This window comes from Nomascus leucogenys, chromosome 20 (genome assembly GCF_006542625.1).
Source record: "Nomascus leucogenys isolate Asia chromosome 20, Asia_NLE_v1, whole genome shotgun sequence".
Lineage (NCBI taxonomy): Eukaryota > Metazoa > Chordata > Mammalia > Primates > Hylobatidae > Nomascus > Nomascus leucogenys.
The window spans coordinates 64,672,498-64,685,809 of NC_044400.1; the positions used below are offsets into that span (position 1 = coordinate 64,672,498).

The 13,312-nt window shown below is 34.4% G+C and overlaps 1 protein-coding gene across 1 annotated transcript in view; it reads right to left on the minus strand.

Moving 5' to 3' along the window:
• The window catches only part of SLIT2 (slit guidance ligand 2), a 374,620-nt gene that overhangs the window by 102,065 nt on the left and 259,243 nt on the right, over positions 1 to 13,312 (minus strand). Inside the window, exons 11-13 of the mRNA XM_030801111.1 lie at positions 9,996 to 10,067; positions 9,426 to 9,497; positions 1,903 to 1,974 (exon numbers count right to left, since the gene is read on the minus strand). Coding sequence (XP_030656971.1) covers positions 1,903 to 1,974; positions 9,426 to 9,497; positions 9,996 to 10,067 — 216 coding nt within the window. The remainder of the gene's footprint in view (positions 1 to 1,902; positions 1,975 to 9,425; positions 9,498 to 9,995; positions 10,068 to 13,312) is intronic.

Sequence of the window (13,312 nt, forward strand, 5' to 3'; positions counted from 1 at the left end):
AGCTAGCTGTAAAGAGATAATCATGCCATTCTTTCCCTCTGGCAGGCTTAAGAATGAGCCTTAGTGTAGAAATGAAACTTTATAAAGATGGCTTTAGAAGTAAAGTTTATCTATATAGATCTCCATATTTTATTAGCATGTGTGTTACATCAACCACCAATAAGTGTGCATGGAAAGAAACAGAAGGTGACACTTTACGTATTGGTAGTAGATAGGGCAGTGATAGTAACAGTGATTGTGAATAACTGGCACGGAGAGTAATTCTAGGGGAATGTGGAAGAGTGGCAGAGAGGTGAGTCACAAGTAGGCAATACTTGGTTACAGCATCAAGCTATATCTACAATGTGTACAGACATCTAGACTGTGAATAGCATAATTTTATCAAATTAGTAGCAATATTTAATAACAGAAATGCAAAGCTTAGAAAAATTTGAAACCCAAATAAAGTCATTAAGTTACAAAATCAGTATTTCTCATGACTCATTGGTCTATTGTAAAATAAATTTACTGGGTTATGTAGCACTGAGAGAGAATTGGGGCGGGGGTGAACAGAAAGGAGAGCACTATACATAATAAGGTTCATTATTGTTTCATTAACATTTTGTTTCATTTGTGTGTGTGTGTGTGTGTGTGTGCGTGCAATGAGGCGTAATGTAAAATACATTTCTGCGTAATGGTGAAAAAGTTTAAGACATGGATAATAGGATGTACTTAAGAACATAAGCTTATCAATTCAGGAATACACACCCACACACACACACACACACACACATATATGAAGATTGTGGGATTAGGAATAAGTCATTACCAAATAAATGCCAAGAATTAAATACACTCCAGAAGGAAAATAACATTGTATACATAAGGATTTTAAGGCACATTTACTAAGAAAAAAATCAAAACACAATTATCTTTGTATCTAAAGCATATAGGCCAGTGTATGCTCCAAATGAGGTCCTCTGATGATACGAATAGAATTTGATGATTAACCACCAAGTTTTAATATTTGCATTTTTTTCCAACTTTACTTTTCATATGGGCATGCATTAAAACACATGGTGTTAAATCCGCTTTTTGCAAATATATATAGTAAATACTTCTTTTGAGACAAATGAGTAGTATCTATTGTCTAATCAGAGTGGTCTTTGATTTACAGGCAATTCTCTCTCTAAAGGTTTAGTCTGAGGATTATTGTGTGTTACTGCTCACCGCACACCATCTGTGTTTGAGGAGGTTATTGCAGCACTGTGGCTCCTGCAGATTCTTTGGACAAAGGTTGCTGAGTATATCACCAAAACTTTTTTTTTTTTTTTTTTTTTTTTTTTGCGACAGAGTCTCGCTTCATCGCCCAGGCTGGAGTGCAGTGGCACGATCTCGGCTCATTGCAAGCTCCGCCTCCCTGGTTCATGACATTCTCCTACCTCAGCCTCCTGAGTAGCTGGGACTATAGGAACCCACCACCACACCCGGCTAATTTTTTGTTTTTTAGTAGAGACAGGGTTTCACCGTGTTAGCCAGGATGGTCTGGATCTCCTGACCTCGTGATCCACCCTCCTCGGCTTCCCAAAGTGATCACCATATTTTTCTCGGTTCCAACTACTGGTTACATTAAAACAGAGATGTTTCACAAAGACAGGGATTGTAGAAGCTTTAAATGATAGAGCAGCCAGAATGCATACATTCATGATAGTGTAGATAAAATGGTTTGGGGACTATTCCAAAAAGTTGTTTCTTCAAGTAAATAATCACGAATGTTTGCTTGACTAGACTACTGTTTTCTATTTTGTTAAACTGGTATCATTTTGAGTCAAATTTTTCCAAAGCCTCCATAAAAATATGAGACAAAAAACTGGCTAATATATATTATTAGGCTCGAGAGATCCAAAACAGTCAAATACTTACAGGAGCTGTAAGGAAAACAGTCCTTCAAATAAACTTTTGGGGAGTTCTGTGATTTTATTTCCATAGAGGACACTGAAAAAAATGTTTTAAATGAAAAAATTAGACATCAAACCTGCATAACAAATTCATCTAATACATATTTACTCAGGCATACAGGAAGCTAGTAGGCAATCAATACATACATCATAAAAGTTACAGCTGAATAAACAAACTTCATTTGCAAATGTCTTTTGCCTGATTACAGATCAGATATATACCTACTGTAGAACACTTGGAAAACAGAAAAATAAAGAACATTTTATATATGTATATACCATTTCCGCTTGCATTGCCATTTCATAGAAATGTTTCCTTTTAAGTTGTTTTTCTACTCACACACATACACAGTTCACATGTAATGAGAGCACTCTATATATGACAAAGAATGCTAAGTGTAGAATCAAGTATAGAAGAGTACATAAAGACATAAAAGTCCTCATGATACAACATTAGTAAAAAAGAAGCATGTTAAAGTATTATGTTAGTTTTGATTTAAAAATATATACATATAGGCCGGGCGCAGTGGCTCACACCTATAATCCCGGCACTTTGGGAGGCCAAGGTGGGTGGATCATGAGGTCAGGAGATTGAGACCATCCTGGCTAACACGGTGAAACCCCGCCTCTACTAAAAATACAAAAAATTAGCTGGGCGTGGTGACGGGCACCTGTAGTCCCAGCTACTTGGGAAGCTGAGGCAGGAGAATGGCGTGAACCCGGGAGGCAGAGCTTGCAGTGAGCCAAGATAGTGCCACTGCACTCCTGCCTGGGTGACAAAGCAAGACTCCGTCTCAAAAAAAAAAAAAAAAAAAAAAAAAAAAAAAAATATATATATATATATATATATATGCACAAAATAAAAGGGAAACATATTTAGATGGCAGATGATTTGCCATCCAGAGGTGATTTGAATTTACATCTACATATTTTTGTGTATTTTAATATATCTCTAAAATAAGCATGTATTATTTTCAAAGATCAGAGAGATATTCTTTTGGGAAATAAACAAATGGCTGCCATAACATATAAAGAAAAAGCTGAAATGAGAATCTAAATAACTGATATGTTTGGCAGCAGTATATAATCTCTTTTTGAAAAGGAAGAAAATAACAATACAAGAGAGATGAATACGTGAGGGAAAAGCTGTTCCTCTTTCGAGATGTCAGAGAGAGGTAAGGTATATTATAAAATGTGAAGAAAATCCTCAAAGGAATAAATAAAGCTGGGTGCTATTATAGTGTAAAGAGATATTCCACTTGTCTCTTTAGATTCCATGATATAACTATAAAATAGAACATGCAATTTTGTTTGCAGAAAATGTAGATTTCTTTAGAAAAGTAAATCAATTAGAGAAGAAACCATTTTAAAAATCAATGAACAAAAAGAGAGGATTCTATATTGTCCAGAACAAGGTAGAAAGGGAATTAGAAAAGGCAAAGCATGAATAAATATATATTTTTAGGTCAGGATTAAGAGAAGAGAGGGCATTAGGAAACACAAATGAGTAGATTAAGATGGCACCGGTTTGGGATATTCAATTCAGTATCTTTCAATTCATTCATTCAACAATAGAGATTGTGCACTTACTATGTGCCAGTAACTTTGCCGATTCTAAGTTTGGTGCTCAGTTCAATTGAATCTGTCATTTTTGAATGCCCATCATCTGCCCATGTCTCAGGCACTGATATGACTGAGATAAAGAAAGTATGGCTTCAAAGGGCAATCCAAAAGAGTAATTTTGAATAGTCTAAGAGTCTGATACTGTGAATCCACTGCAATTTAGAAAGGAACAAAGATGTATATAAATTGTGGAGGATCTGCATGAGTATCAAGGGGTGGACAATTTAGTAGGTTGTTCACTTGAGACTTTTGCTTTGAAGGTTGGCCCAAATAGCATGAAAGGAGAACAAGCTAGGAGATGCATCGTATTTATATTGTGGAATTATTTTTTCCAATAAGTCATTGCTTTCTTTAAGACCATGTTAAAAAGTAACAGATGCTATTGCTAATGAGACAAAGTGGGTAAATGGCAAAAAAAGGAGGAAAATACACTAGGATGCAGGAAATCTATCTGTACAGGAATTATTGCTATATGGAGTATCAACCATAAAAATAATAAAGAAATACTCAGTGTAATGGGAATGACATTTCTCCAAAAAGGTTTAGCAGGACTAGGGCTGGGTACAGTATTTTACACAGCAATGAGATCAAAATGACAGCAAGGAAAATAAGTTAAAATATAAAAAATCCAAAGACAAGGATAGAGAAGTTGGATGACAGCCCAGGAGATAGGGCCAAAATCTATAAAAATGAGAGAAAGAAATATCATCACATAAAGATATGAACTAAGAGAAGGCCAGTGAGAATTTGTGTTACACTGTTGGAGGAAAATAAATTTTTAAAAGAAACAAAGGCAAAAGTGGAATCAGCTGAAACGAAAATCAATACATGAGGGATGTGGATAATATCATCCAAATACCAGGAATGACTAATTGAGTATCTTCTCTACAGTTTCTTATACATGACTTATGTTCAGCATACCACATAGACAGTATATACATATGCACTATTACATGTGTACAACATACAAATACTCTGATAGAGGTTTTTTTGCTAGTTTTTTGGAATAATAGGGAAATTTTAAGGCAGCTCTTGTACCTGCTGCTATAAGGAAGGCCAAGAATGTTAAACACAGTTTAGCCCTTGTGAGTTTCAGCATTAGGACAGTAAGAGGCAGCAATAGCTGGTGACCAGTGTTTGAGCTCTCGTGCTCTTGTTGAAAGCTGGCAGAGGCCAGGCACAGTGGATCACGCCTGTAGTCCCAGCACTTTGGGAGGCCAAGGCGGCCGGATCACCAGGTCAGGAGTTCAAGACCAGCCTGGCCAACATAGTGAAACCCCGTCTCTACTAAAAATACAAAAAATTAGCCGAGTGTGGTGGGCAGGTGCCTGTAATCCCAACTACTCGGGAGGCTGAGGCAGGAGAATCGGTTGAACCTGGGAGGCGGAGGTTGCAGTGAGCCGAGATTGCGCCATTGCACTCCAGACTGGGTGACAGTGCGAGACTCCATCTCAAGAAAGAAAGCTGGCAGAAGACAACTCCTACTGAAGAGAAAAAAATGTCCAAAATAGGAAGCTATAAGATGACTATCATGAAAAAGGTGTCACGGGCAGAGACTTTATTATTCAAAAAAAGTCAAGGAAATTATACTTATAAATTTTTTTTTAAATGTATACATTTGAAAATTATAACTCTAAGTGATTTTTAGAAGAGTACAGTAAAGATACAGCAGAGCACAAAACAGAGGTGCTACCTTTTAATTTTCATTGAAAACCTGTAGTAAAATGCAAGATACTGGGCAGGAGAGTTAACAGCAGTTTAGGAAAAGGTTGCCAGAAATTTAAGTACAGTGTTAAAGTCTTCCACTGTAGACCCCTGTGGAATTTGGGAACTAGTTAAGGAAACAAGGAAATTAGAGTAAGTGAATTAAAATAATTTACGAAGGGCTAATGAAAAAAATGGGAAAAGAGAAAAATCATATATCGAGGATCTTGGGCATAAAGAAAGATTCTCTGGGATAATTGAGATCCAGAAACATACAAATTGCTTTGTATCAAGAGATGAATTTGCTACGGCCATACTTATTATCTCTTGATGTTTACTCTATAACAAAGCCAGCAGGGAATTAACTTTATCCTCATTTTAGAGATGTAAGAACAAATACCCAGGGAATTTAGTAACTAGCTCAGCCTCTAAAGCAAGTACTACAGCCAGGATTTCAACACAGCCACCTAGTGTCCTAAAGGTGATATGCTTAGCAGTATGCTACATTGATACTACACTTAAAACGTTTTGTTACCATAGAAGGAAGTTTCCAAGTAATAAACAGAAAACAACAAAAATTGTTTACAGACAATGCTAAAAACACTAGTATGCTGAATTCTTAAGAAATTATTACTAAATATTATAGAAATCTTGTTGATGTCACATTGAAAGAAATTTTAAATTCCCTGAAGATAAAACGACATGATGTTTGGTTTTTGTTTTGTTAACATACTGCATATTATACTATGTAACAATATATTAATATAACATTATAATTTCATATAATACATAATAAAAATAAATGATAATGTTAATAAAAAAAGTATAGGATTTCTTAGTAGGAGAGGCCTTAAAAAACATTAGGTAAATCAAGTCCACTTGTCTGTAAGAGATGAAATTTGGTGATTAAATAACTTGAAATTTTTATTTATTTATTTTTTTGAGACAGAGACTCACTTTGTCGCCCAGGCTGGAGTGCAGTGGTGCAATCTTGGCTCACTACAACCTCTGCCTCCTGGGTTCAAGAGATTCTTGTGCCTCAGCTTCCCAAGTAGCTGGGATTACAGGCATGCACCACCATGTCTGGCTAAGTTTTGTATTTTCAGTAGAGACGGGGTTTCACCATGTTGGCCAGGCTGGTCTTGAACTGCTGACTTCAAGTGATCTGCCTGCCTAGGCCTCCCAAAGTGCTGGAATTATAGGCATGGGCCACCACGCCTGGCTGAAGTTTTTATTTTTTAAGTTGAATGCAGTAGAGGTGCTTGGCATCATATCACCTTTAAACAGTTTTATTTATTTAGCAAATGTAGTGATTATATTAATCTGGCTATATTCTTGAGTACAGTTCTAGAAAGGCATGGTATTAAAACATCAGGTGTAAGCAAAACTTGTAAGCAAAATTTTTATTTAAATAAAAAGAGGTGTTGCCTTGTACTTGCATGGTTTTTGTAGTAAACTACATACTCCCAAGTATTCTGTTCCCTTCTGGAAGATTTTAACTCCTGGTCACTATCATGATCTCCAGCAGAATTCTCTTCTGGAAATCTAGCTTTCACTGGCTTTCCTCCCCCACCCTAATTACAGTGTCCCAGACCTGTAGTTACAATTGCATTCTCTTCATTATTTCAGTTTCAAGCACCCACTACACTCCAGTAGCAGTGATATTTTTTGCTAATTCTTGAAACATCTAGCATACTCCTGCTAAAGGTCCTTAGTATTTAAGCGTTGCCTCTGTCTTGAATGCCTTTCCTCTATATATCTGCACTATCTACACAGTTCACTCCCATAGCTCAAATCTTTAGGTCTTTGTTGATCATCCTATTTAAGGTCTTAGCTTCCCCCCAACCACAGCATTCCTTATCCCTTGTTCTGTCTTTTATTCATAGCATTTTCATCTACAGATAGATGTAATACTATAAATATAGGTAAATTTTATGTATACTGTACATTTGCCAGTTTATCACTGGTCTCCTCCATGAGGCAGGAATTTTTGTGCTCTGGTCACTCTGCATCTCTAGACACTCTACTAGGGCCTAGTACATAATCGGGTCCAATACATTTCTTTTGAACATATTAACTGTGGTTCAATGAAGAAAAGAGCTATTGCAAATATGTGTAGTATATTTTATGGAGGGGAAAATAACTTAATCTTTGGAAAGTGAACTCAAACTGTGAACATGACCAGGAAAATGATACGTGTTATAACACGTGGGCTTTCTCTAAAATAACTCAAGTTATTTGATTCTTCTCCAGTTTATCTGTTTTGCAGTATTATGCAGGTATTCCACTTTCGGCAAACAGTTTGTAATCTTCCACACGTTGCTACATTTTGAAGTGGAAAAACCCAGTGACTTAACTCCCTGACTTAACTGCAGTTTACTTTATCCACAAGTAAAGATAAAGCTTTTCCACGGCCTTCTAAAACAACTGTGTGTGTGAGTGCGCTCATCGTGAGGCCTTAGAGTTCAATGTAGCAAGCATGTTATTTTACATGTGTTAGCATATAGCAAAAGGAGTGACAACACACTATTTTATTGTTTATTAGATTACATAATTTATAACCATTAATTACAGGAACCCTGTTTATCAACAAACATAATGTAATTTATTGAGAGAAGTAAATTATAATAAGCTGTTCTATTTATAATTTACTTTGAAATATCTTTAAATATTTTCTTTTAATTCTCACAACCACAGAAGTATCAATTAACATTATTAAGGCAAGAGCTTAATATCAAACTCTGCAAGCCAGCCGACATAAATTAGAATTTCCCACTGATTTCTCTTCTTCTTGACATTTAATGGTTATCTTTGAGGATCAAAGTCGTGCAGAATCAGGAACTGACATGCTGATTTGCCTTTTGTCCTTCTGTATGACGGGGAGGTTGTCAATGTTTACTCTGGATAGTATTACTGTTCAGAATGGTGCTAACAGTACTTTATGGACAATCTGACTGGGTGATCTGAGTTTTACATTGAACCTAGTTATTTTAGAACCTGACAGTACAGCCTGAGAGCAATACATGACTACACTCTATATTTTCTGCCAACAATTGTTCCCCTAATCTTGTGCTTCTTCTAGTCAAAACTCTCCAAGACAAAAACAAGCAAAAGTGAACCCAAGCAGATACTGCCACTTAAGTAACAGTTTTCCATTTTTCTTTTTAAAAAGAAAGCTGTAGGGTTTTTTTGTTTTGTTTTGTTTTTTTAACAGACTAACATAGCAACCTGAACACTCGTGTGCCCAGATGAGCACTCCGATCTAGTTCTCCCCTTGGAAAGAGTGCCAGCAAGTTGTTCCACCAACTCCAGGGGTTTATCTGGGTCTCGCACATGTGTATCTTGGCATTCTCATTGGCTACCCCCGACCTCTGAAATCTGAAAGATTTCGCCAGGAATTGACATCAATAAGAACCCTTCTCTGAGTATCAGCTCTTAAAAAATAAAAACGCGCCGACTTCCACTTTTGAATTTTTAAATCTGATCTAAAGGTTACTTGGTGAACTTTTGAAGATTTTTCACAAAATCTGATCTAAAGGTTACTTGGTGGACTTTTGAAGATTTTTTGTAAGTGTGAAGTAATATTAATAACAGCCTCTATACATTTATTTTTAAACTTCTTTAATTTACATAGCTATCTTTCTGAAGGTTCTCTTGACATTAAAAAGCTGTCATATTTTAAAATATTTGTTCTTTGGGAGATTAAAAGCTTATTCTTTTAGGAAAGTATTAAGGTGATGAAAAAGAGTGGAGGTTTCCTCTCAGTGGTCCTCTTCAAGTGTTCTCAGCAAGACTTTGCCTAGCATTTCAAAGGAGACCGATATTGTCCCCAGATACTAGCTATATGCTTTCCAAAATAAATATTTTTTTCTTTTAGAAATAAAAAAAAATGGTCAAAAAGGGGATCTAACTCTTGCTCTCCTAACAGCAAAATGATCAAACTATAAAATATACACCCCTAAAAATTGGCTAATTTTAGTGATGGGTAGCAGTCCTCCATAAAAATAATGGGATCCAGAAGTGATTAATAATAATTAACATTATTAATAATTCATTATTCATAATAAAAACCTAAGAGTATTTTTTAAACCACAACTTAAAAAAGGTAGCCACTCTTTGCTGTGGCTTCCGTTTTCCTTCAGTGACACAGTGAATACTTACAGTGAATTCAGAGAGCGTAGTCCTTGGAAAGCATCTGGTGCAAGTTCAGAGATCTGATTATTGCTCAGGTCGCTAAGATTAGAAATAGGGTTAGGTTACATTCAATCGAATGTCAGTGAGATTTACTGCGGAAAAAGCTATGTATGGCTTTTAAATGTTGGTTTTGTACTTATCAAGACGTACAAAATGTGCAACATTTAACATCTGAAGGATCAGAAATTTAAAAAAGAAATCATATTTTTTAAAATAACCATTGTCTACTTTCCCATATAAGATGCCATGTCTTATTTTTGACAATAGAACACCTGAACATATGTTCATATGCAAAATATATTGACCATAAACATTCACATTTGTATGAATCAATATGCTAAATTACAGACCTTTAAAAATTACATAGTTTAGATATTAAGATTAAAACATTATTACAGAGCTAGTAATCAGATAGTCACATCACTTAATATTTAAGCTGTCAAACACTTATATACTCATACTTAAGTTTCTTTGCAATGGTCTCATGACCTGTATAATTTTTAAAATTACATACATTATAGAATATTGTTCACTCACATTCGTCTAAGCTTTTTATATGGTGAGAAAGCTCCAGGAGGGATGACTTTGATTGTGTTCTGTTCCAAACGTCTGCAATGAAAAAAAAATTCAACTTTTAAATGGAAATGTGAACCTTCAGACATGTTTAATTCAAGCTCAGATTCATGTCAAGAAGCAAAGTTGATGTTCTTCATGAGTGATATATTTTTTCCTGAAAAGTAATTACTAAATTTAATTTTTCTGTCCCTAAATGTAAAGCAAATTGGGATTTAAAAACAAGGCAATTATAAAAATAATTAAAATATACAGATTTTTAAGTACTGCATATCCATCAATATTTAAGTCTGGACTTTGTACAAAAGAAATAATACCTTTAAGAAACTAACTTAGGAGTACATTTTAATTACCTTAATATAACTTAGAGAAATAGGTAGAAATACTGAATAGATCTATTACATATTTTAGATACAATCATAACTCTTCCACAAAGAAAATTACTGTTGAATATTAAATTTTATAAACCTTTTATTTCCTCTACAGAAAGCATATTATAGGTTAAAAAATAATTTTATACTCACAAAATTAATTTTGAAGCTTCTTATGAGGCAAAATGTTAAATTATAAATCCATATACGCTACAGATATTTTCAGTAAGACAGTCTAGACTCTGTGGATTCATTTTGTGAATATTTCACATAAAAACCACTGCAGCGAAGTGCATTTGAGCACAACTGAAGTATTTTTATGGTATACTAAAATCACAGAGTTGAAAATAACTGATATCATCTATTCTATGGTCCTGCTAACAGAGAAAGACAAGATTTTACCCACCTCGTTATGAAACGTACAAATAAGCAGATTTCATGAAGTCTTTTGGTACATATTTTAGTCTATCAAAAAAATGTTGCTTCTCAGCCTCCTTTCTCTCCAAAGAAACATCGTTCTGATCAATTCCCATCCCCTTCTCCTCTGTTCTGCTCTGTCTCCCAAAGAGCTGACTCCAGTGAACCATATATCCCAGGCTCACTTGCCAACAGGCTACTGTGAGATTTACCAGCGACAGACACTGGTAGGGTGGGGAAGGGTTGGCAGGGAGGAGAAGCCAGGGTATTTCTTCCCTTCTCTGTCTTAGGGGATGTCCACAGCAGTGGTCTCGTCTCCTTCTTAATTTTACTTTCCGCTGGTGCCACCTCCTAATTTTGTAAAATACCAGCTTCTTCTGTCTTTATAGCCCTAGGGTGGTAGCAGTTTTTTCCCTGTTACCTTCCTGCAACTGTTTAGTCCATTCTCTATATTAAATCCCTCTGTTTTTCAACAGAAAAATAGAGTTTATTTTCAATAGGAAAATAAAGCTCACCTAGCATGAGCTCCACTTTCCTGCCTGGATTTGAAAAAATATATGCATATATATACACACACACATACGTGTATATATTTAAATATGAATAAATATCATGACAATATACTGGCCATATATGTCATATACATTAATTCATTTTTATTGAATGTTGGTAATACTTTAACACATACACACACACACATGCACACACACACGTAACATTTAATGAAAATAAAATCAAAACAAACAAATTATCCCTAGGACATTAAATGAAATTGCCAAAATCTTGGTCTTTTCTGATTTCAAAGTCCTTCTCACGGTGCTATGGTTTTTCTTCAACAGTATCAGGGTTCATTCTCTGACCTCTTTATTTCACCATTCAATGGGTTTCCTCAGTTTTCACTGCTCTTGAACTCACTGTAACATTTGATATTACTAACAATCTTTTTTCCCTTTGATGAGACACACTATCTCCTTGGTGCTTACTGTACTCGGAAAATGTAAAAATATGGTTAAGAAAACTAAATCCATAATGCCCTACTCAGATCAGGGAGTTTTACTTTAATGTTTTTTGCTTGCATATTTATTTATGCATATTTATTTTATATAATTGAGGTATTACTGCATATAGAATTTTGAGCATATTTTATGTAATTGAGGGATTACTACAGATAGAATTGGGTGTATTGTCTTTACATCCAATAACATATCATACATGTATTGCTATACCATTAAACATTTTCTAAGACATTACTTTTAATGCCTTCATAATATTCCATTGTCGAAATATATCCTATTTCCTTAATTCTTTCTTATTATTGGACATGTATATTAGTGATACTTTTATACTAGTACTGATATTAACAATGCTTAGTTATTTTAAGACAGTGAAAGCATGGCCTCCTTTTAAATCCTTTCCTTATTTTCTTAGGTATAATGAGTTGTGCCTTTTCCTACATACCCAAGGACATCCTCTTAACTCCTCTGTTCTTATTCCACTATATTATATTCATTTTCACATATCCCTGCTAACTGGGTTCTTGGCTCCTAATGGGTGGATTTACTCCAGAAGACAGTAAATAAACTGTATGATGGAAATATGAATTTGTCTTCTGTATTATTTATCTAGGTCATAAGAAAGGTAGTTTTTTTTCAAAAGCTCTAAATAGAGTGAAAGACATGTAAATCATTTGCCTGTTACTTTATTGATCAGAATGTTTTGATTGACAGTTAAGAGAAATTCTTTTTGGCCTTTACTCATTCTTATAATAAAATTTTAAGCTTAAAATGTAATCAATAAAAATACAGAGAATAAGAGCTATAGATGGAATAATATTGATTGGTTAGAAGACTCTTCATGTCTTGGTCAATTAAATATTATTTCAATGTATTAAAGATTAGCTCACAATAACAGTGCTATGATGAGAAAAAATTAATAATTCTTAGTGACTAGCAGATTTCTTTTAATAGTAATGCAAAGCTAGTTCATATACTACTTTTCATAGATATTATTTCAGGTTCTTGAAAATAATCTAAAGAAACCAATAATCATTAATTCATTCATTCACCCTATAAATATTTAATGTCTACTCTGTACAAAATATTAAGCTATATGACTGGAATTCAATGATAATCAAAAAGCAGAGATGTTGGTACATTTGTGAAAGTTTTATTGATAAATAATCTTATTTTGCAGTTAGATTTCAAAACGAATTTCAGCATAGAGAAATTCTATGCTATATTATATTCAGCATAGAGACTTCTGAAATGTCAAGAACCTTAACTCACAAATGTGGCCAAACTAATTCTATAATTTAATATAACTGAAGATTTTCCCTGGAAATTTTTAAATTCATTTATTAAAGTCTCAAACTAGAATACTCGTAATGATCACTAATTTTTCTAATGACACTCAAATATATGTTAATTTCTGTAAGTAATCTACAACTAATTTCACTGATTGTCGCCAAAAAAACCCAAATTATACAATAAATAA